Raw genomic sequence first — 23,509 nt, 5'->3', positions numbered from 1 at the left:
ACCAGGGCTGTTGCCTCCAAGTCTGCTGCTCTTTCCATGAGACCATGATTTTCATATGTTCTGGGGTGGGGGGAATACGCATGTCTCAGCCTGGCTTGAGTCAGAGTATGGTCCCTGCCTGGGTCACAGAGGGGATGCAGCCTGCCTCTTGACCTGGACTTTGCTTGGCTCAGCCTCCCAAGCACAGCCCTTGCCCCCTCTTCCCCTCCTCGTTCCCCAGCTCCCTCCCTCCCTCTCTCCCTCCTAGGGTAGCAATTGCTCAGCTCAAAGTTGCTCCTTGCCTGATTGCATCTGAGAGCTGGAAACACAAGGCTAATTAATATGTCTGACTCTGGGCTTGGCTGCTGGGCCCGAGCCCCATGCCCTCCCCGGAGCCTGGAGGCTCTGTGAGCTGGCCTCCGGCTTCTCCAAGCATGCGGCAGATGCATATTTTCACAATGCACATCTGTTGGCTATATAGTATCTCATGTTTACCCTCCTCGCTTGGTGCTTTGATGGAAGACCCCTGGGGGTCCCCTCTGTTCCAGCCAAAGTGTTTGCTTTGCAGTTTCGCCAGAATACCATCTGATTCTGCTCTCACATCTTCCGCAGGTTCTAATCAGGCTCTTACTTTATTTAATTAAAAATCGATCTCAGGCAAATACCGACTAAATTAGGAAGCTCTCTCATTCCTGGAACACAGGAAAGGCTGCCACCCTCTCCCCCTTGGGGAACCGGCTGGGACATTTTCCCAGGCTGAGATGTCACAGCCGAGCAGATGGGGTCTTGGTTGGGAAGCTGGCTGGGCAGGGTAGAAACACCCCTCTCCCCTCTGCTGGAGCAGCTGCTCTGTCTATCCGCCACCGTGAACAGACAGGGCTCCCTTTCCAGAAGGCTGGGTGAGCTTCTGCATGCAGGGCCTCCCTCCAGGGCAGTAGGTGGGGCTGTACATGGCAGAGAAACAGCCAGGCTGGGCACCTCAGGCAGAGCCCCACAGGTCAGCCAAAGGGTGGGGATCTGCAGGACCAAATGAGGGGTGGGAACCTGCAGGACCAGCTCAGGAGTGGAGACCTGGCGTGGCCCTGAGGAGTCAGGGAGGACTGTAGGCAGAGCCTGGGGAAGCTGTTTCATGCCTGGGGTTAGTTTGTTTAGGAGGAATTATTTCTAGGGAGCCTGCATGAAAGGTCGCTGCTCGAGCTCCCTTTCTGGCTCTCAGGAGTTTTACCCAGGCCATCCTGCTGGGCCCCCTGGAGACTCCTTCTGCCTCTTCAACTGACCCCTATACTTGAACAAAACATCTTCCCCATATAATCCAGCTCTGTGCCCAAAGGCAGTGTCAGGCTGTGCCACTGGAGAGAGAGAAGGGGGAGCGAAGGCCATTCAGATGTGACCTAAGACAAAGTCAAGTCTGTTTAGATCAGACCCCGACACCCTGCTCTCAGAAGCCTAGCTCTTAAGCAGCCAGACAAAGGAGATTTAACTGGCCTTTAGGGGCATGGAGATCAGGCAGAGAGCTTAGGCTTGGAGTTGGAAAATCTGGGTCTAGTCTGAGTATAATTAAGCTGTGTGACCTCCTGTCAGTGCCTTTGCCTCTCTGAGTCTTGAGTTCCTGACCTGTGAAACAACTGGAATAATTGGGACTTTGCTATCTAACTGTGATAGTAGAAGGAAAGGAATCTGTAAATCGCTGGGTAAGACTGGGGGAAGCTCTGACACTGGAGCAACGATTAAGGATGAGATCATCTCCATCTATTTTGGGTCCTGCACGAAGCGTGCGTGGGCAGTGCCCAGGTTCTTCTCATCTTAGCATCCCCGGGTCCCCCCTGGCGGGGATCAGGGAAGCAGAAGGCAGATGCTTCTGAGGATAGGGCTGACTAACCCCTGACGATGAAGATCCTACAAGTTCTCTTAGCAAATCTGTTCTGACATTTTGCAATCCCCTCCAAACCAGAAACTGTATTAGGCACTAAATCTTCATTTTCTCTTCCCTCAGCCCCCATACCTATTCCCACGATAGTCCCCAGCTCAAGAGAGATGGAGATGGCCGCCTGCCCTTCAATGTCCCCAAGGACTTTCCTAAAGGCCCACTTCCTAGCCACGCTCCCAGCTTATTTTACCGTCCGACCGGCTTGCTTCCCTCATTCCTTTCATCGCAGGCCAGAGGGGACTCAGGTGGCCGGAGGTTCTGAGCTTGGCCCCAGCTCCTCCTGCTCTCAAGCAGCCGGGCCCTGAGCTTGCTAAGTGGTCCTCGGGGCCCGTCTGCTGCCTGCCTGGGCTAATCCGCCGGCGTGCAGGCCGTGTAGATCTGAAGATAACCTGACACACTCGTAAATATTTCATCTCGGGCTGCCGTGCGCCTTATCTACCAGGTGATGGGCAGCACCCTGGCGCTGACCCCGCTGTCAGAGCCTCTCTGCAGCTGCTGAGAGGTGGGCAGGGCAGAGCCCAGACTCCCCTCTTCTGACTGCTGAGCCCCACCCCCAGGCAGCCTGCATCCTCAGTAACATCCTGCTGAAGGAAGGAGTTGACAGGGAGAGGCAATTTAAAAGGTAGTGAGCCCATTCCCTGTCTCAGGCAGGTCTGCCGAGTGTGTGTGTGTGTGTGTGGGGGGGGACCTGTTCAGGCAGGATGTCCCAGGGACACTGAGCTCCTGGGAAGCTGGGATGAAGAGACCCCAAGAGCAAAAGTATGATTTGGACTAAGGGCCTGAAATGAGTTTCCCGAGGCAGGGTGTGGGCAGCCCAGGGTTCTCCGGAGCAGGGAAGTGGGGAAGGAACAGGGGCGGTCGTGGTCCTATGGATGCTGGAAACACACAGACAATCAAGTTCTGGGTGGATTCTGACAGGGAAGTGGCTACCTGGGGCTGTTAGCACCCCGAGGGAGGTCAGTCCAGAAAGAAGCAACTCAAACCTGTGTCACAGTCTTCTCTGTCTCTCCATCACCTGGCACAGGTGAAGAACACGTTCTCTGATCGAGTAAGTGACAATCCAGCTTATTTGCTCCCTAAGCTGGACTCGAACACACTGGGGTTGGACAAGGTCACAGGTATTGGCTTTGGCCTTCTCATCTCAGGGCGGGAATTTCACTTTCCCCCTTTTGGTGGGTGGGGAGGGAGTTACTGACAGAGCGGGACCATGACAGGACACTGTCCCTGGGGGACAATGCTGGGGGCTTTGCCCAGGGGGAGGCCCCTGACAGAACCCTTCTGGAACCGAGCCCGAGGTGTTTCCCGTAGGGTCCTTGCCCCACGTGTGGACAGTTCTTACCCAGGACGGTGAGGCGTGCGGGGCGGGACCGGATGGCGGCCTGGATGGCCTGGCACTCATATACGGCATCGTCCTGCAGCTCTGCCCGCAGGATCTTCAGGTGATGCTCTCCCGACAGGTGGTTCCCTACCACCAGGTACTGTGGGTAACCTGTGGGGACAGCAGGTACATCAGGGGGGCTGGTCCAGGGGGGAGGTGACATTCATGATAAATGGGACAGCGGCGCACATCTGAGCGGGGGCTGCTCAGTCTTAGAGGCCCAGGGCCCTGATGTCAGCGTAAGGAGCACAGAGGTGAGAGTTCCCCCAGGGCGCTGGGGCAGGGCGCTGTTCATTTTAAGTTTAGGAATGTTGGGGAAGCTATTGCAGAGAGGGGAGGAGAGGACAGGAGGGAGACGCTGAGTGTGGACAGACACAGTGGGCTCATTACTCGGGAGAGTGCTGCGCTCAGCAGCCTGGGTGACAAGTGGACATGTGTGTTGATAGGACAGAGTGACAGAGAGGCCCAGGCCTAGACCCCCACACAGACAGGCAGAGTAAGAGAGCGAGAGAAGGGGTAAAACAGAGAGAAGGGAAAAAGACTTGGGGAAGGGTTAAGAGTGACTTTGGAGAAAAGTTTTGTTTCATGGGCATCTAGCCCATCCTACCAGTGCCCAGGAGCCTCTGGACCATAGCGGCTCTTTTCTCGTCACTCCTCCTACCCAACCCCAGACCCCAGGGTCTGATTAAGCACTTGTGAGGTGCTCAGGACACTGAGGAGTTTGGGGGCCCTTGTACCACTGGAGATGAAGGATGGATAAGTAAAGCTTGAGCCTGATAGATCATTAATTGGCTTTCCTGTCGCTGTGCGGATGGACTAAATGCCAATGTAAGTCCTAGTGGCCAGGGTGGGCGGATCCTCTCCTTCCTGGGTCTTGGGCTCCCAAACCCCTTAGTTTCTCTGAGCAGGACCTGTTTCCACCCATCCCCTGACCTGCACTCTGCCCTCTGTCCCACCAGTCTCTCACAGGGCACCCCCCATCCTAGTTCCCTTCTCTCCCCAAAGGCCTGCTACCTTTGGGCAGCTCCAAACTGCTCCTCTTTTGGAAGGACTTTCACCAGGGCAGAGTGACTTCTCAGAAAGGTGACACAGGAGAGGGGATTGAGCACATTTGACTTTTAAAAGAGAAGACTCGGGCTTAAGCAAGCGAGAGACATACACAGAGACAGACAGCGGGACATGCAATAAACAGCTCTCTCCAAATATTTCAGTCTCTTAGAGTGGGTTAGGTGTGTTTTTGTGCCTCCCAAGGATCGCATTAGCGCTAATGGGCAGAATGAACTTGGGGAAATTCTGTTAGAATTTTGTGAACAATTCACTGTCCAACAGGGGTCTGGGCTGTCAGAGATGGTAGTGAGATCTCCGTCACTGGCTGTATTCAAGCAGAGGTTGTATGGTCATCTGTCAGGCACACTGCAGAGGAGAATTCTACCCTGATGAAAACATTGGAGCTCTAAGGCCCCTTCCATCTCCATAAGCTAAAGGTGTTTCAGAGGCGAGGCCGGGCTCCCTGGGGGGGGGTGGGGCTGTACAGGGCCACCCACTCCTGGTCCCTGAAGGTGGCTGTAATCCTTTGCAGGACTTCCCAGTATGCTTTGTGGGAGCTCCTTGTGCGGCCGAGCCCTTGAGGCTCATGTCTTCATGGCTAGCATTGTCCCCACCATGCAATCAAATGTCCCTGCTCCCCACAGCTGTCAGGCCTGGCCAGAGAGGCTCACAGGGCAATCAGCTCTGGCCTGCCTGCCCTCGCTGCCCTCTGCTGGGCTGGGGGAAGCCCAGGTGAGTTAAGCTGGCTCCCCCTGGGGTCAGGGCTGGAAATGGCTTTTAGCCCAGCCTCTCCCTGCAGCCGCTGCCTTCCTTGCATCTGGCTGACCGCGCCAGCCCCTCTGCCCAGCCCCTGGATCCCGCTGTCCTGTGATTAGCCCCCTGCTCTCCCGCAGGCACCTTGGCTGGAGCTTGTGTTTTTGTTATCTTGCAAGCAAGCGTTCAGCAGCGATTTGGGCTCTCAGGAGCTGCTGAAAACATCCGTGATGGGTTTGTTTGTATTTGCCTAATTAGGTGCAGAGCTGCGCTGCTATCCCAAGGACTGGCAGCATCTTCCGAAAACATCAGTCCAGAAGCACAGATCCTGAGGGAGCTCCAGCTCCTCCGCAGCATCATTACTCTCTCTCGCTATTCTCAGGGGAGGCAAAATTACTGGGAGTCTGGGGCCTACGGTCAGGTTGCCTGGGTTCAAAGGTCAGCTCTAACACTTCCTCTATGTGTTGTCTTGGGCTAGTTGCTTTCGCCTCTTTGTGCTTCTGTTATCAGGAAAGTGGGAACAACCCTAGGACCTCGTAGAGTTCTGGTGGAGGTTAGACAGGGTGGGCCATGGCAGCAATGCTTCAATATACATACTGGGCAAGACAACTCACATTTTAAATATTAATTCCCCAACCATCATGCTGCAGAGTGCTCTTCGATTTTTCCTTTCCTGGAGCTGTCCACCGCAAGAGAGGCAAGGCCACTTCTCAGCTGAATGCACAGTTGTCTCTCCTCCACCCTCAGCCACTCCCCATTTGCAGGGACACCCAGATCCCTGTCCTAGATTTTACAGTTTCTGCTAAGCCCAGCAATAGTCACATGCCCTCCACCCCCCACCCCCCACCCAGGGGGAGAGAATAGCTGTGGATGGAGGTGACCAGGAGGGTAGTCCCACTCTTCTTCCTCCTGGAGGAGAGGATGGGTTGGAAGAACATCTCTATGGGCTTAAGGGTTGACATTCACAACAGCTAACAGATGACAGGGCATGGCACCGACCAGGGAGCTTGGATGCCAGTCATGGACGGCCTCAGGGGCCCATCAGTGCATCTTTGATGAATATGAGGGTGGGTGGGCTGAACCAGGGTTGGACTTTATTTCATACACTTTTTTTTCTTTTCTTCCCATCACATGGTGACCCCTAAAGTCACCAGGCCTCTTTGTGATCTTTCAATCCACTTGGCTTCCTTTGAAGGATGGGAGCTGGGAAGAAGCAGGCTTTGACATAAGCGGGGAATGATTTTGGACCGAGACACAAGAACGCTTTACCTCTGGAAATCGGACTTGACATGAGTGATGTTTGATTTAGCATCGACCCTCCAGGGCAATGTCATGCTGGGTTTGGACCCATCACCAGATGGAAGGGTTGATGCTAGTTCACTACCAGTTGTCAGAGGTCCTAGGAGCCCTTGGGATCCTGGGCCCGGGCCCGGCCTAGCCTGACTCTGCCGTGGACCTGCGCTGGCAGCTGGAGCTGGGATTCCGTGGGAGGTGGGGGGGTGGGTAAGGCTGGGACGGGTTCCAGGCCCTCCCAGGGAGGTCTGGGGTTACTCACTTGAGAGGTCCCTGCCCACGCCCAGAGCCAAGCCGTCTTTGATCCACAGAACGAAGCCATCATACTCTGGGATGGCACAAAGCAGCGTCACCGGCTGCCCCGATACCACGGCCTGGTCCTGGGGTTGCTGGCTGAAGGAGTACACTTGGCCTAGGAAGGAGACAAGACAGCGGTCGGTCAGTTACTTCAAGGAGCAACCTGGTGGGCTTCTCATCAAGTTATGGATGCAGAGCCCAGGCTGGCCCAGGGCACAAGGTTCCCTGTCCCTGTCCCGGGCCCTACACCAGAGCACTGCCCCTCCTGCCCTGGGGCCCAGCAGTGGCTTCCTCACTGCCCCCAGCTTTTCTGCTTTCAGGGGCTGGATCCCCGCTGCAGCCTCATCAATCCCTAACCTACCTACACTCACGCTGTGGTCCAGCCATCCTCCCCCAACAGGCCATGCCCAAGGTCACACAGCTAATGAGTGGTGGAGCAGGGGTTTGACCTGGGGCCCACTGACTTCCAAGCCCTGCTTTCCACACCCCCCTCTGCAGCTACAGACAACCCAGGGAAACTGGACCAGGCGGCAGGCTGCTGCCACGGGCTCTCCTCCCCCCTGGAAGAGTCAGGATGGCCCCAGAGGTCCGGGACACAAAGGCCCAGGCTCAGACCACAGGCAGGGCCGAGCTCTCAGCAGCAACAGGCCCTCAGCGGGGAGTGATGGGTGTGCGGCTCCGAGGGGAGCAGGGCGGTGGCAGGCTGCGGAGCAGGGCCCCCAGGAGGAGAGACAGAGTCCACACGCGACAGTCTGTGCCAGGCGGCAGGTAGCTGAGTCTGTACCCTGATGAGATCTTGGCTGGGTCTCTGAGGAGTCTCATTAACAATCAAATTGGCACTGAATTGTGGGAGGAACACTTTTTATTCTGATTCCAGCTTTACAAATTAGATTTCATAGGACATTTTAATCAGCTACGTGTGGTGGGTAATTTTTTTCTCCCCGTCTCTTCAGGTTCTCTGTTGTAATTAGACTGTTTCTGGCACCAAAACAAGAGGGGAAAGGAGGGAAGAGACAGAGATGGGAGAAAGAGCCTGAGGACAAGGGGGGACAGCCGCAAGCGCTGCCCAAGAGCGTGTTATCAGAGACAATCATCAGGCGGTCAGCAGGAAGCCGAGGGAGTGATGCTGGGATGGCCCTGAACAAAACAGTGCCCCAGACCTCAGAAATGTCCATGGATGGGGACCCCTGAAGTGGTAGCTGTTCCGTCGGTCCCCCACTCCCAGTCCAGCTTCTTCTTGGTGCTGGTGACGTAACTAGAAAGCTGGGAGCAGGAAGCATCCTGAGGCGAGTTGGAGGGGCTGGGGTGGGGGTGCCGGGTGAGTCCTGAACTGGAGATACCTCAGTGTGGCCATGGCGGTGGCCCGAGGGAGAAGAGGCTGTCGCCATGGAAACCAGCTCTGGCGGCAGGCAGGCTGGGAGGAGTGACGTGTGGAAGCAGGCCCTGGAGGTGGGCACCGAGTAGTCACTATTTCACTCTGGAGGGCGTCTCAGAGCCAGGAGTTGGAGCAGGCAGAAGAGCCCCTCAAATAAGACCTGGGGCCTAAAGACAGGAGCCTGAAGGGGAGGGGAGAGCAGGAGGGGCCCAGCTGGAGGACAGGCCCCAGATCCCCCAGCCTCGAGGGCTTCAGAGCAAAGCCTGCTTCTCACTCTGTCTGTTTGGATCCCCCCAGCTTTTCTACGGAAAGGCTGTTTTTTGGGGAGGGGGGGAGATGGACACACAGAATAGTCTCAGAAAACCACCCAAAGAGAGAATTCGCACACTACTTTGGGGGAGGGAATGGTTAGTACTTTAACTGACATTTTCTTTTTCAGTCTAATTTTAATTTTTACACATTAAATACAAGACACTAAAAATACTTTTTTACTTTCTTTTAAATCAATGGGATGCTTTTCCCAACAGAATCATAAGCCCAGTGTCTCTTTCTAGAGTGGATAAAGGTTGAGGTGCTGTGGATGGAGAGGAGGGGAGGGGTGGGCCCACTTCCTTTCACCCAGGAGGACAGACCTCAAGGCCTCTCCTTCCAGCTCAGGACACAGGAGGCATGAAGCGAGAGATAAAGGGGGAGGGGCCAGAGCCTGGAGGAGGTGGGCTCTACAGGACAATAACCGAGTTATTCATGAAAGCCTGCTTTATGCCAGGCCTTTGAATTTGACCACGGTGCCAGTTAACATTATTACCCACAGCTTACAGATGAACTGAGGCTCCTAGAAATGAAGTGACATGACCAAGGTGGACCCAGGTGTAATTCAGGGTCACACTGTGGGCCCAGGTGTAATTCAAGGTCATACTGGATCCAGTTGTAATTCAAGGTCATGTAGTAGGCCCTGGTGTAATTCAAGGTCATACAGTGGACCCAAGTGTAATTTAAAATCACATAGTAAACCCAAGTGTAATTTAAGATCACACTGGGTCCAGGTGTAATTCAGGCTCATACAGTGGACCTACGTGTAACTCAAGATTATGCAGTGGACCCAGGTGTAACTCAAGGTCACATAGTGGGCCCAGGTGTAACTCAAGGTCACGAAGTGGGCCCAGGTGTAACTCAAGGTCAAACAGTGGACCCAAGTGTAATTCAAATCCAAGTGTCTTCGGTTGCAAACCCTGTTTTCTTGCCATTATCCCATGCTAGCTATTGAATTAAGGGCCTGAAATCCAATTTTGATTCTCAAACAAGTACTCACCCCACAAAGCAGGCAGCACCTCAGAGCATCTAAAGAGAGGCAGAGAATCTTTGGTGTGAAAAGCAATTCTCGGCTCTCCCCTAAATTTACATGGCCTCCTCCCAACACCCCTGGTCTACACCACCAGTTAGGGTTCAGAGTGGGGCCCTGTGCTGGTCACCGTGGGGGGGGGATGAAAGAAAGCCAGAGGGACAGGCAGGGTGGAAGATGGGCCTTCTCTCCGTTGTCTGTTTCTCTGAGACATCTGCGGAGAGAGAGACTTGGAAACGCTTCAACCCCAACGTGACCATTGGTAGCCATCAGCAACTTGGTTCTGACACACAGGTGGGGAGACGCTTGCCGGCATCATGAACGTTCTAGAAATTGCACTGGATTTTTGTTTGGGCTTACACAGGAGAGCCCCATTACTCTTCTTGTGTGAAGGGCTGGTTGGGGGGCAATTCTCCCATCTGAGTTCCTTGCCTGTGATTCCCTCGGCCTCACACATCTCTCCCAGGAGACACAATCTGCCAAGGTTGTCCTGGACAACGGGGGTCGTTAATGAAGAGCAATGGGGGTGGCCGAGGCAGGGTGACTCCAAAGTCACCATAAATCCTTTGCCTACTGATTTTCAGCCTGTGGCCCAGCCAGTGCCTGCGCTGTGCTCATTAGTGACAGAGAGGTAACCCTCCATCCATCCCGCCAAGTCCTGGATGCCAAAGAGACACCGATAAGTGCGCTGGAGACACTGGCACGGCGGCCAGGGAAGGAGCCCATCCGTCCCCGCCTCTGCGGTCACCCTGGAGCCCGACCCACGGGAAGGGCAGAGCAGCGTGGGCTGCTGTGCTGCTGGTGGGGAGGCCAGGACGCCAGACAGCGAGCGTCTCAGGCCTGCTGCTGGCTGGCCACGGGCCCAGGCTATGCCCTTTCTTCCTTGAGTGTCAGGCTCTTGTGCATATGTGCTCACCCACCCATTGCTGGGGGAGGGTAGGAGCAATGAGGGAAAGTGGTGCTGAGGAGCAGTGATAGAACCACGGAACAGAGCCATGTCATTGTCATCCCGAGAGGTGGCCGCAGGCATCCACTGTGGGCAGACAGAGCCCTCTCAGAGTGCGTCAGCTTGGGGGCCACTGGGATGGGCTGGAGGTAGGGCATGGGCTCTGACCCCATGATGTTGAGCTGTGTCCTCACAGTGAGCGCCCTGGTGCTGCTTCTGCCTGTGGGCCTGGCTCTAAGATTCAGAGTCCGCATCTGCAAAGGGTGGGATTTAGACCCGTAGTCAAACCCGGTAGGTCTCCCCCTTCCAGCCCTAGGGATCTGTGTTCGGATTTATCCAAACTCTAAGGCTGAAAGAATAAATCCGAGGTACAGGGAAGTAAAATCACATCTCCCATAGGCACTGGTCTGCTCAAGGAATCAGAAGGTCTCGTGCAATTCAATGGTCTCCAGGTGTCCGTGAAGGAGAATACAGCTGTGTCCCACTGACAGGTTCAAAGGCAGGCTTGGGACCCAGGGGACACTGTGTGGTTAAGGAGGCTGCCCTTGAAACATGAGGCACTTTTGTGTCCCTCGCTAGCCCTGCATTGGCGACTACCATCTAGACCTGGCATTTATAGAGGAATCTCCTCCTGGCTGCTGGAGTCGTTTCTAATTAGAAATAGATCATCTTGGTGCCATGTCCTGAATTTGTCTCCTCTTGGAGCCCAAATACCATCAACCCAATTATCTCTGTTAATGGAGAGGAACAAGGGTGTGAATAATCCAAGATGATGGACGTCCTAAAATAATGAATAATTTTAAGTAACATTTATTTTCAACTTTGGAACACATTTGGATATTCATGCCTGAGTATGGATGTGTTGATGTTCTGGGATTTTTCAATACTTAAAGAAAGAGTGTTAGTGATGGAGCCCCCTCTTGCCTCCTGCTCAGCCAGTGGGGCACATCCCCGCTGGTACTGGCCCACAGCTGGCGTCGGGCCACCCTCCCCCCTCCCTGGCTCGCTGTCTATGGCTCACACCTTTCCTAGGAGGGGATGGGGGTATTAGCTAATTTTGCCTTGAAAGGACTTTCATTCCCTTTGGGCCTCATGCAAATAAGAGCAAAATAAGAAACTGTGAAATGTTAACCGAGGACTTCATTAAGCAATCTTGGCGATAGCATTTTCCAGGAATGGGGACAATTTGCCAACAGATAATTGAGAGCGGACTATATATGTACTCTAATTAAAAAAGCGATTCTTCTCACTGCCCTGGGATTCTGGCTGGGCCTTGTCTCCTGGCTGCTTGGGGATATTAACCACAACTAGCTCTTGCATACGCTTTATACTTCACTGAGCAGTTTACATGTGTTATCTTACCCCACCCTCACGACACCCAGTGGAGAAGGTTCTGTCATCAGCCCTGATGGAGAGGCCCGAGTCCAGGTCTCCTGTAAGTGTGTCCTTCCCAGACCTCTTCTGCCTCACCTGGTCTCTCTGTCACCACCTAACGGTGGCCCTGGCAAAGGCTCAGAGTATATGCATCAACTCCCAGAATGGAGCAGCAAAGAAAACAAAACTAACTTGTATGGCTACCCCAGTCTTTTTTGATTGTTTGAAGTGGAAAAATTGGTAAAGAAGGGATTTTATGCTGGAGGTGCCTGGAGAAGAAGGAGAGGGAGCATGCTTACTGCTGGGGGTGCCAGGATGGGCTGAGGGGTTTCCTTGCCTTCCTGGAGGCTGGGGCTGGGTCACCGAGCCCAGGCATCACAGGGGATGAGCTGGCAGGCACAGAGCTCCATGGAAGAAGAAGTAGCCCTGACCCCAGGCTCTCTGTTTTCACATCAACAACCCTGAGAGACAGAGAGTCCCTCTCACTTTATGGATTAGGAAACGGAAGCTCAGGTAGGCTATGGAACCCATCCAAGTCCCAGTGCATGCCGAAGGCTGGCGGTTGAGGCATCCGGCTCCAGGTCTGGGCCTTGCCTTACTCGACAGTGTTGGTAAGACGGAGGGTGGGTGAGCTCTGTGGCTCCCTCTTCAGAAAACATGCTGATGATGTGTCCTATGATTGTCCCAAGCTGTGTCCCAGTAACAGACAGAGCGCTGACAGGAAATCCTTCGTGCCCCTGGGCAGAGGCCCTGCTCACCTGCAGACCACAATCAACCGGGGAAAACTCTGGTTGTCCTAGGCACCCGGGGCCAAGATCAGCTCCGGGAACAACAATTCAGGGCAAAAGCTGCCCAGACACAGGCAGGGTTATGGCCGTTTTTGAACCCTACCTGCCGCATCCCCCTTCAGAGGCCCTTTGCAGTGTTCTCAGCTTGGTTCTGGGCTGGGTGAGTGATTGCCATGGGCCTTTGCAGCAGTCACCATGGTGCCAGGCCTCTTCTCTGTGGTGGGACGACTTAGGAGGGCACGCTGTGCCCGGCTAGGCCCTCTGCTGGGCACAGGATCGGGGGCAGCAAATGGGGGTCTTCTTGGGAGACGAGGCCCACTCCTGCCTGCCCCCAGGACATATCTGTTTTCCAGCGCGGGGTGCCTCCGGCTGTGCCACGGCTCCTCTGACAGGAGAGTTACTCGTGGCTTCACCCGGGGGCGCAGAGCGCCACTCGCCGCCTCTCTTAAAGGCAACAATATTTGGTAACACTCCATGTCTTGGGGAGAGAATTCATGCCCGTAATTAGTTACTGTATATCACGGCGAGTACTCTGCTCAGGATTTACTGGGCAAATACCATTTAACTGCACAATAACTACAGGTCCTTGCTGCTTATTGGGTAATTTACTAAGGCTGCGAGAATGGGGCAGGAGGGACTCAATAGGAGGCATTGTAACCCCTTGAATCAAACTTTATGAGTTTGAGTTTTGGCAGGGAGGCGGCTGCCGGTAGCCAGCTCTCATCACTTTGTTTTGCAGAGTTGGCTGGCGGACTGCTTCCTTCCCTTTATTTATTGCAGGAGAGGTCTGGGACTGGGGTTTGGGGCTGGCCTGAGGCTGCCTGGGGCGATGAGGGCCTTCTGGTACTCAGGGTCTCTGGCTGAACACAAAGACACCCAGCAGGAACCGGCAGCAGGAAGCATGGCTTGGGGTTCTGGGGGCTCCAGCCAACCCTTCCATTTGCTCCCTCCCCGGGGCTCCTTTGTTTCTGGGCCAGTGGGTGGGGAGTCCAGGGGACTGTCTTTGGCTGCGGCATCAAGATCATCCTAAACCCTCTCTTTCCTCGCAAGGGCCCCCACGGCCGCGAAGCAGCCATTCCCGGGCACTTGGCTGACACTCCCAGCCTTAATCAGCTTGGGCAAAGCCTGTCTTTGTTTGGCTGAGCACTGTCTCAACTCCTCTAACCTACTTAGACCAGGGAGAGGGGAAGAGACACAATAATGAAAAACGCAACGCGCAGCACTGCCACACGCAATCTAATAAATTACCCGGCGCCCGGCTGCCAGCCCAGACGAAGCCCAGTATTGCCTGCAGTAATTATTTGGATCAAATGCAGTTTATCTGCCTCATATTTGTGCTTCTGCGCTCTGTGGTAACTTATAAATGTCATTGTGGTGTTTATTTGTTATAATGAAACTTAATGGCATTGGAAGCCAGGAGCATAGCTGGTGGGGCGGCAGGTTTAAAACAATCTCTTCATCTCTGGAGAAGGAATGAGCCAAGATAACAGGAAACGGCCCATGGGGAAGAGGTCTGCAGAGAGGGCTGGGTGTTGTGCCCTGTGGTGGACAGAGGCTGCCAGCAGGCACCTCTGGAGGCACCTATCAGGAGGCAGGAAGGCTTGGCTGAGATTAGCCCCAGCACCGCCCCTCTGTCCTTTCTCTACCTTCCAAGGGCATCTTAGGGGTGGGAGGCGTTCAGTCTTCACACACCCGACAGATGGAACCAGATAAGAGATACAGGTTGCCAGGGTTTTGAAGGCCAAGGTCCTGACGGCTGGGGATGGAAATCGGAACCTCATGGTGACTGTGTCATGGAGAACAGACCATCCGTGAGGGTTGGGAGAAGACAGCGGGGGTAGAAAACAAAGGGAGGGTATCTTGGAGTCCAAAAGAGGGGAGGCTTTCTCCTCTGGGTGAGGAAGGGGGGCTGGTAGTAGGGAGCACGAGACATGAACAGGACAGGGAAGAGCTGGAAGAGGTAGGGGGCAGGGTGCCTTGATGGCTCTGCAGAGGAACCGTGGATGAGATGGGACATTTAGTGTAGAATAAATGATTTTGGCTTCTTACAGCCCTGGACTCTGCCATTTCCTAGCTAGATGGCTTTGGGCAAGTGATTCATCTTTCCCCAATTTCACCTCCTTATGTGGAAACTGGGAGTGATAACAGCTACTTTCAGGACTGTGATGCTGGTTAAACGAGGTGATGTGTACCAAGGGGTGCACACGGTGTTTGGCACACAGTAAATGACAAGCAGATGGCTGTGGCAGTGACTGGCATGTAGTAGGTGTTCAATAGGCGAATGTTGAGTGAATAAGTGAATAATACTTCCCACCTGCGTGCATTACAAAGCCTCCTTCCAAACAGCTCGACTTGGATTGAGACCTCACAACTGTGCAGGGCTGACCTTGTCACCCTCATTTACAGTCACCCCAGGGTGGTTATAGGAACTGCCCAAGGCTACCAGCTGGTGGGGGCAGTGGGCACTGGCTCTCCTGCCTCCCAGGGCAGGATTCCCTCCACCAGTCATGCTAGACAGCCCCCCACCTCTGCCCGGAGGCTGAAGCCTTCCCTCCTGCCCAGCTGCCCTGCTCCTTGGAGCCCAGTCACAGAGCCTGCCTTGCCCTTCGCAGCTGCAACTGGAGGCAGAGGCACACGGGGGGCTTTCGGTCCACTTCATCTTAATACTACATTTAGCGTTTACTCATGAAATATTTATTCCCTCCCCTCAGCGACATGCTCGTGCAAGGCTCCTAACATCATAAACACAGATGAAAATTCGTAGTCGCTGTTACTTTTCCCACTAGCTGCTCCCCTCCCTCAACACACCTCCTGCTTGCATCTCAGCACAACGGGACTGGATTGGGGTATGAACCTGGAGCACTAACAACAGTGCCTTGTGCTTTAGGGTGTTTAATATTTTCTCCAAGCACCTGCACAACCACTAAGCATATTTTATCTTTGCAACATTTGACCAGAGGAAAGAGGGCTGCTCCCATTTTACAGACTAGAAAGCAGAGTTCAAGAGGGATCAAGGCTAAGATCACATACTTAGTCAGGAACTGAACTTATTATTTTAAAAAACATTTGTTATTATTATTATTTTGACTCCTAATGAAATGTTCTCTGGGGAACTGAGTGTGTTTGATTCATGTAAATAAAGAAGAGCACCATCTTTTATGTGCAAAGATAATGACACCTTTTACAGTTTATGGAGGTTTTAACCCTGTTATTTTAACTGGTCTTCATAAGGCAGGCTTTATTTATTCCTATTTGACAAGATCACATAACAAGTTGATGGCAGATCTGAGCTTTAAACCATTATTTCCCAAGGAGGATTCCAAGGAACGCCAATATTAATTTGTGCTCCAGGAAAAATGTTTTGTGGTCAAATAAGTTTGGGAAACTCCTCGAACCATACCCCCCTTCTGGGGGTTCTCCATGCCCTTTGGCATGTAAGTCTGAGAAATTCTGTAGGAGAGACTTGTTTAATTAGGGTTAACCCAGCTTCTCTCCACCTTATTTAACCATGGAGCCTGTATTTCATGGAAAACCTATTAACATGCTGCAGAAATGCAGCTCCAGGGAGATGTGCATGCGTGGTCCCTCCTCTGCCATATTTTCTGAGACAGTGGGGTTTGAAATGGGGCTAGGGCAAGAGACATAGAGGTTGGGGACAGGGTAGAAAGCCTGCTTGTGGGCCCATCAGAGCTAAAGTGCCCCTCCCCAGGCTGCCTCTTTTCCTTCCTGCAGCCCCAGCGCGGCGGATTCCAGATAATTCACTCAATATTAAGTGTAGTTGGTCCAGCCTACAACTGGGGCAGGACCAGAGGGGCAGCCTGACTGGCTGAGGGGGGTGTGGGCAGTGCCATGTGGGGAGACAGGGGAGAGAGCAGGCCTTGGGCACTGGGGAAAATCTATGTGGGCCCAGGGTGAGCGCTCAGTCACATCTGCCCTTGATGGTGATGGGGGAGTCACCCTGCCCTTATCTCCCAAACTCACAAAGCCCCCGGGGGCAGAGCAGAAGGGGGAGGACCAGGGCTTCATTCTTAGCTTTACAGGTCACTAGCTGTGTGCCTTCAAGTAGATGTCTAAATCTCTCTGAGCCCCAGTTTCTTCATCCTTGTAATGGAGATAATACCGCCTACCTCGTGATGAAGTAAGGATTAACTAATGTGGGTGGAAGTGCCTCCCTAGGCCCTCGACTTTCTGGTTAGTGCCCCCCACTTCTCCCACTCCCTGGCAGTGCCCTGATATTACTCCGAATGGGTGGTTTGCACACCTTTACGCTCCAAGAGCACGTCACTTCTCCAGCTCTCAGCTCTCCCACCACCCTGCCTTCTGCTCTTTCACTATATACCTGTGTCCCCACTGGACTCACAACCCTATCAGGGATGTGGCCAACCCCATCAGTGCCCCACCCGCATCCCTCAGGCCGAGCCATTCAGTGCCCACAGGCAACTCCCAGTCGCTAGTACCTGCAACCTTCTCCTGAGGTTTCCTCTTAAGCTGCGAAGGCCACCCTGCTCCCACAAAGAGCAGCCCAGAAGTGCCAGGGAACTGACACCCCACGCATGCAGCCCTCAACCAGTTAGTGACAGGACCTGGTGAGACATACCCTGCTCCCTGGGTAGCCTGAATTCCAGAGCACTTCTCAGTTTCCCCTTTGGGACTAGGCTCCAGTCGCTCACCCTGGTAGTGGGATTGATATTGGATGCCTTCCCTTTTCATGTCGATTCCTTACCCTCCATCTGTGCCCTGTGCATCCCACGTGGATCATTACACTCAAGACCTTACTTAGGTCCTCTGGGGGAACCTGAGATAAGATAAGGGCATAGGGCATGTGTCACACACTTGATGCCTGATAAATCTCCCAATCAGACAAAAATGAGTCCTAGGAACAATCTCAAAGATCGATTGTCCTACAGCAGCTGGCCAAGGGGCAGGGCCCGAGGAGCCCAGGACAGAAAGGCTGTGCTCCTTCCCTCACCGGGGGGGGGTCTTGCCCTCTCCTCGGTACCTGCCGCATGTGACAAACCTTGGCATGTGCAGAGAACTGGTGGCCCAGCCAGCATCCTTCCTTAGTGAGAGGAGAGCAGCTCGGTGCAGGATTTTGAGAGCCTTTCGTGAGCAATGGTTGAGAGTGCTGCTCTTTAAGGCTAAGACTAGCGGCTATTGCTGGTGCCTTTGACTGGAGGAGGGAGTCTTCCATTGCTCTATTTATCCCGCACTCTGTATGCAGTCACTGAAACTGTCACTGCGTCCCATATTCCATAGGCCATTATGTGTATTTCAAACCATTATATAAATGCACTTGATTTGGTGCTTCTGAATGTCATTAAACTCCTCCCCTACCAGTAACAACACCGTTTCCATGGAAACTAACACATTTGAGAAGGGAAGGCACAGGGAGGAAAGCAGTCGGAGCAGGGGAGAGACGTGTCCATCCGATGACTGCTTCCAGAGCTCGGGGCCCAGTGATGTGACATGGCCACTCTGTGGAGACAGGGCCAGCTCGTTCAGGGTTTTATTGACTCCCCTTCATAAAAGCCCAGGATGATTCATCTCAGCCTGAACCTGCTAATCCAGCATACGGCTCTGAAAACTTGATGGCACACAGGCCATTAAACACCCTCATTTATGCCGACTTTCACCCCGGGAGAGGGTGGAGGGAGGCCTTGGCACTCAGTGATGAAGCCTTTGAGGCCAGCCAAGTGGAAGGGAGGGAGAGGCACAGCTGCTGTAGGGTGAGACCCCAGGATTTTGCCAATGGCTGCCACCTAAGTCTCTAGGTCCCTCTGTCATCGTGCAGATAGAATTACAAAACTGTAGACACTTGGGGTTGGAGGGGTGTTATTTTTGAAAATCCTTACTGAGACCCTGGCTGAGGATCTGCCCGTGGCCTTGGTAGGCAGCAAGCTTCCCGACTTTGGAGGGATTCAAGCATAGATTGCAATGGCCTCTTATAATACGATTTGCTCCCAGGGCTCAGGTCCGATATCACATTGCCCAGGGAGCTGTCTGGACTCTGCTCGCTTGGTGTGCAGCTTGACTGGGTTTACGTCTCTGCTCCTCTAGCTCCCGAACACTCCTAGCTGCAGCGGTGTGACATTGTATAGGGATTGCTGTGACATCCTGGGAGGGCAGGCTGTATTTATGTGCCCAGGGCCCAGCAGCACAGTGCAGGGCACAGAGCAGGCATTTGGTACATGGTTGGTGAAGTAATGGGCACTGAATTTATGTGCACTGGTAGTTGGCAGGGGAGACAGGAAGTATAAAATCATGGCAATATGAACATACATGTTCAGACTGAGCTAAGAGTTCTGAAGGGAAGGGATATGGTCCCATGAGAGCACAGACTGGCTGGGGAAGGGGGGGGCGGTGCATCTGAGCAGGGTGCACTGGAGAAGTGATACCTAAGCTGAGAGCTGAAGGATGAGCTTTACAATGTGAAGGGACCGGGATGGGGAGTGGCCGGTGTGGCCAGCATCCGTGAGGAGGCACCAGGACAGACACAGCTGCTGTGTCAGACAGAGCATCTCTGTTTGAGGAGCTGAAAGATGGCTGATGTCACCGGAGCACAGAGTGTCAAGGGGGCAAGAGGAGGCCAAAGAGGTGTGTGGGAACCAGATTATGCAGAGCCGTGCAAAACACACCGAGGGTTTGGCATTTTTCCTAAAAGCAACAGAAAGCCTCTGCAATATTTTCAACAGGAATGGGACATCAGATTTGCATTTTGAAATATTGCTATGGCTGAGGTGTGGAAAATGAACTGGATGGGAAGGGATCAGGCTTGATAGACACAAGGAAGCAGTTGTAATCCAAGCAGGGAAGGAGGTGATGGGACACGAGTGGTGGCTATGAGATGGACAGAGGTGGATGGATTCAAGAGATATTTGGGAGGTAACATTTCTAGGTCCTGGTGAGGGCTGAATATGGGTGTGGGAGAAATGGATACTTAAAAAGGAACAGGACTGGTCTGTGGCCTAGGGCCCCCCCAGATCATCTTAGATAAGCAGGTCTCCTAGTAGGAGTGATGGCCGGAGGAATGGGTCTGGGGAAAGTTCTGGAATCTTCCATCAGACTGTGGCAGCCGAGTGAAATGGCAGGCCCCCTGCTCCAAGACTGACTTAAATACCAATCATGAAGTGCCCTGGAAATTCGAGTCTTGCCATAAATAATAAACAGGGATGCTATACAAAATAACCAGCTTTACAGCCCCAGTGGAAGAAAACACATCAGTAAGAAAAATGAAATAAGAAAAAATGCACCCGAGAGCCCCAACTAACAAAATGACAATATTAGCCAACGTCCTGGGGGCTCGAGCAGGCGGTGAAGGAATGGTCTCGAGAAAATGACAGGGTGCTTAGCTTGAGCCAGACTGTGGTGGCTCCACAGTCAGACGGGAGGAGCTCACGGCCTTCAGACCCGTTCTTGCTGGGCCAGGTCCCTGGGCCGAGGTCCAGGCCACCCTGCTCCCGTGCCTAGGCCTGCGCCCCTGCTCACTGCCACCCAGGGTACAGCTGAGCCGGCCTGAATTCACGCTCAGAGGACAGGCGGGAAAAATAAGCGCTGCCCTCTGAGGCTGCGGAGCAAAGCCAGTCAGTGTCCTAGTGCTGGTACCTTTGGTGACCAAAGCACTTAAATTTACGGGATTGGCGGTGAGAACAGGGTGTGAGCGGGCTGTTGAAGGCCAAGATAGATTTTGAACCATCACATTTTAAAGGCTTGCAGATGATTGTGGTCACCATTACTCAGTTTCATACACAAGAAGTTTGAAATCTGAGCATCTGGGGGCTTGCCCGGAGTCACACGGCCGGCTCCTCAGTCGGAGGTGCTCCTTCCACCACATGAGACAATGGGGCACCTTCCTTACCATCTCTGCCAGGGGACAGGCAAGACACAGTGGAAGTCTTAGACTCATTTTTACGGATTAGGGAATCGGGGTGCAGAAAGACAGGATGGACTCCATGCTGCGGGAAAGCACGTCAGGGCTGTTGCTGCCACCCCGATTCCCATCCTCCAGGGCTGTGTCTCCCCCGCCCAGCTGAGGGCTCACCCCTCACACACCCAGGGGAGGTGTGTCCCCTCAGTCTGGACTAACAGGGTGGTACCACCGGAGCTGTGGGGCAGGCGAGAGCCTGTATGGGGTCTGCCTGGGGAGCCGGCCTGCTCCCAGAGAGCCGGGGTCTCTGAACAGAAGCTGCCTTCCCTAATCGCTGGTCCGTGTCTTCTGGGTAAGATGAAAGTGACAGCGCTGGGGACACTTCTGCTTTCCCTTCACTGAGTTGGGAGCAGCGCCAGTCGCCAGTCGCATGCCCGGGATCTGTGATTCCACCGCCGCTCTGGGTGCGGAGCCCTAGAGGGGCACTGGAGGGAGAGCTGGGTGCAGGCGTTGGCAGGAAGGCCCAGGGCCTCGCAGCCTCCTGTCTCTTCCTTTCTACCTCCCCATCTTCACTTCCCTTCTCAAGAGTCCTAGGGCCTGATAGAATTTTCTGGTTCCTTAGAAATGGTCTATGTCCTACTTACCTTTAAAAGCACCAGTGCTTAGAACAATGCCTGGAACTTACTATAAAAAATGGTATTATTTTCCGGTAGGTATTAAATGACTGTGGTGAATGAATAAATGATCTCCTTCCAACAGCCCCATTTAAAGCACTATGTACTTAATCACATGAAGACTGTTAAGTCAAACAAACCTGATACTCTTAGGCCTGATCTGTCTTTATTTCCTCCTGTGTCTGCCTCTCATTCATTTTTGGTCGTATCTCCATTTGACACCACAGATGTGTTGAGTCCAAACAGGAAAGAGTGTGTGCACCTCGCCTCCCTCACATATTTCTAACCACCTCCATTTCTGCAGATGTTGCAAAGTTTATCCAAGGGGCTCTTAAGCACTCTCAGATAGAGCGACTCTCATGGACTAGCACATGGCCCCTTAAATGATCTTTGAATAGTATTTTCTCTTTATTGCTTCGTATAGTTTAATTGCACCAATTGCGATTACTCTAGCTTATGATAAATCCCAAACCTATAAAGCTCCTGTTCATTCATGACTTTTCTCAGACTGTTATTTTGGGGGGATGTAGCGAGGAGGGGGGAGTGGAGGGAGAAGAAAATAAAAAGATACCAGATTAACAAGGAAACATGAAATAGAAGACCGCTTCTCCCCGGGTGACAGACGCCCTACTAAATACTGTTAAACAGAACAAATAAACTTTAATACGGTACAAGTAAGCCTTTTATACTTATTCTAAATGAGAAATATAATGATCACCACCTTATCTTTAATGGAGGAAGCAGCTAATAGTTCTAATCTCTCACTAATTCCAGCATCTGGGAGAGAAATAATTATTTTTTACCATTTTGCCAATTGTTCAATTTAATCCCAAGGTGTCTGCTGCAGCCTGGACAGAGATTTCTGTTTCTTGAGCTAATGTCATGGCTTCTATTCCACTTCAATTATTAATATGTGAAAGTTATAATTATTTTGAGTATTGGTACAAGATAATTATAAACCATAAAACAGCTCCCCATGCTTGCTGATGCCTTTTCTTATCTGCAGACGTGTTGGAGTTGGGCACGTGAGTTTTAGAGAGAGAAAAAACCCCCACATGTATAATGTGGCACTTGAGGTGGTAAGACTACCCACAGTGGGAGCAGAGGAGCCTCGCCCACCCCTCTGGTCCCTTTCCCTTCTCTGTCCATCCAGAGCCAAAGGTGACCCACCTCATGCATCTCCTCTTCTGCCCCGCTGTCTCACCTCCTCCTATCTGTCTCCTCCTTATTATTTTAGATTTGTAACCACTCACACGGGGTGGCTTAGCGTGCTGAATACCCCCGTGTCTCCTTCTTAATCCAGAAATAGCAGCAGCTACTGTGTGTGTGGTTGTGTGTGAGCATGTGCATGGATGTGTGCCTCGGGGCATTTGGGAGGGGTGAGAGCCACATGCAGAGAGGGAGGCAGGGGTGAGGTGCTGGCTTCCCTGGGCCCTCAGGGATCCCTCTGCGGCCTCCCTCATTCTGAATACCTTGCTTAATTCTCAAGTGGTCGTCACTAGGGGGAGGGCATTGGGCATCTATCAGTTGAAAGTAATAACATATTTGTGTAGATTGTATGTCTTTAGAGAGGGGACTCAGAGAGAATAGATATTGTTTTGGCATCTTCTCATTTTAAAAAGAAAAAAAAACTTCTAAAATGGGGTTTTAGCTTAGCTGTCACACAAAGTCAGGCCAACTGTCTGAGGCAGTGGGTCCTGGTCTTGTTCCCCAGCCCTCATCTAGTGCTCCCTGACTCCCTTCCTTCCTTCTTTACTTAAGCAACATCTAAGACGTGCCTCTCTACCTAATGCTGAATTTCTCTTTCTTACCATTTCCTAAGTTCCGGGTTCAGGGCATTACCATTGTACCTTTCTGCTCTGGCAAATGCATCCAGACCCCTTGCTATGGATTGAATTGTGTGCCCCTTTCTCCCAATTTATATGTTGAAGCCACACCCTGCACTGTGACTGTATGTGGAGGGAGGGCCTTTACAGAAGTAATCAAGGTTAAATGAGGTCATATGGGGAGGGCCTTGATCCAAGAGGATTGTTGTCTTCATAAGAAGAGCCTTCGAGGGCTTGCTCTCTCTCTGCCAGGTGAGGGCACAGTAAAAAGGGGGCCACCTGCAGGCCAGGAAAAGAGCTCACACAAGAACCTGATCTTGGACTTTCTGTCTCCAGAATGTGAAAAAATAATTTTCTGTGGTTTTTTGTTACAGCAGCCCGAGCTGACTAATAGGACTTCCCCACCATTAGCCACTTGTGAAAGGTGGGGGCAGTCAAATCATGTTCAATAGTCATGTGACATGATTCTTTGGAGGCCCCAGGATCTAGGCTCAGCATCTTTCTTCTTAGGCCCCCAGAGCTTGAGGTTTCAAATCCAGCCCAGCTCCTGGGTTTTTGGCTTCCCCAGTCTGTGGCTTCAGCTTCTCTAATGAGCATGGCCAACAGGACAGTGTATCTATCCAGCACCACGGACAGAGGCACCCTGTCC

At 52.8% G+C, this 23,509-nt stretch overlaps 1 protein-coding gene across 1 annotated transcript in view; it reads right to left on the bottom strand.

The window, feature by feature from the left end:
- KIRREL3 (kirre like nephrin family adhesion molecule 3) overlaps positions 1-23,509 on the bottom strand; it is a 452,863-nt gene that overhangs the window by 64,574 nt on the left and 364,780 nt on the right. The window contains exons 3-4 of the mRNA XM_016204456.2: positions 6,640-6,789; positions 3,246-3,395 (exon numbers count right to left, since the gene is read on the bottom strand). Of these exons, the coding sequence (XP_016059942.1) occupies positions 3,246-3,395; positions 6,640-6,789 (300 nt within the window). The remainder of the gene's footprint in view (positions 1-3,245; positions 3,396-6,639; positions 6,790-23,509) is intronic.

The sequence above is a fragment of the Miniopterus natalensis genome, chromosome 20 (genome assembly GCF_054644295.1).
Source record: "Miniopterus natalensis isolate mMinNat1 chromosome 20, mMinNat1.hap1, whole genome shotgun sequence".
In the NCBI taxonomy this organism is placed as follows: domain Eukaryota; kingdom Metazoa; phylum Chordata; class Mammalia; order Chiroptera; family Miniopteridae; genus Miniopterus; species Miniopterus natalensis.
The sequence above is the reverse complement of the archived record's forward strand: the minus strand, read 5'-3'. Positions and strand labels throughout refer to the sequence as shown.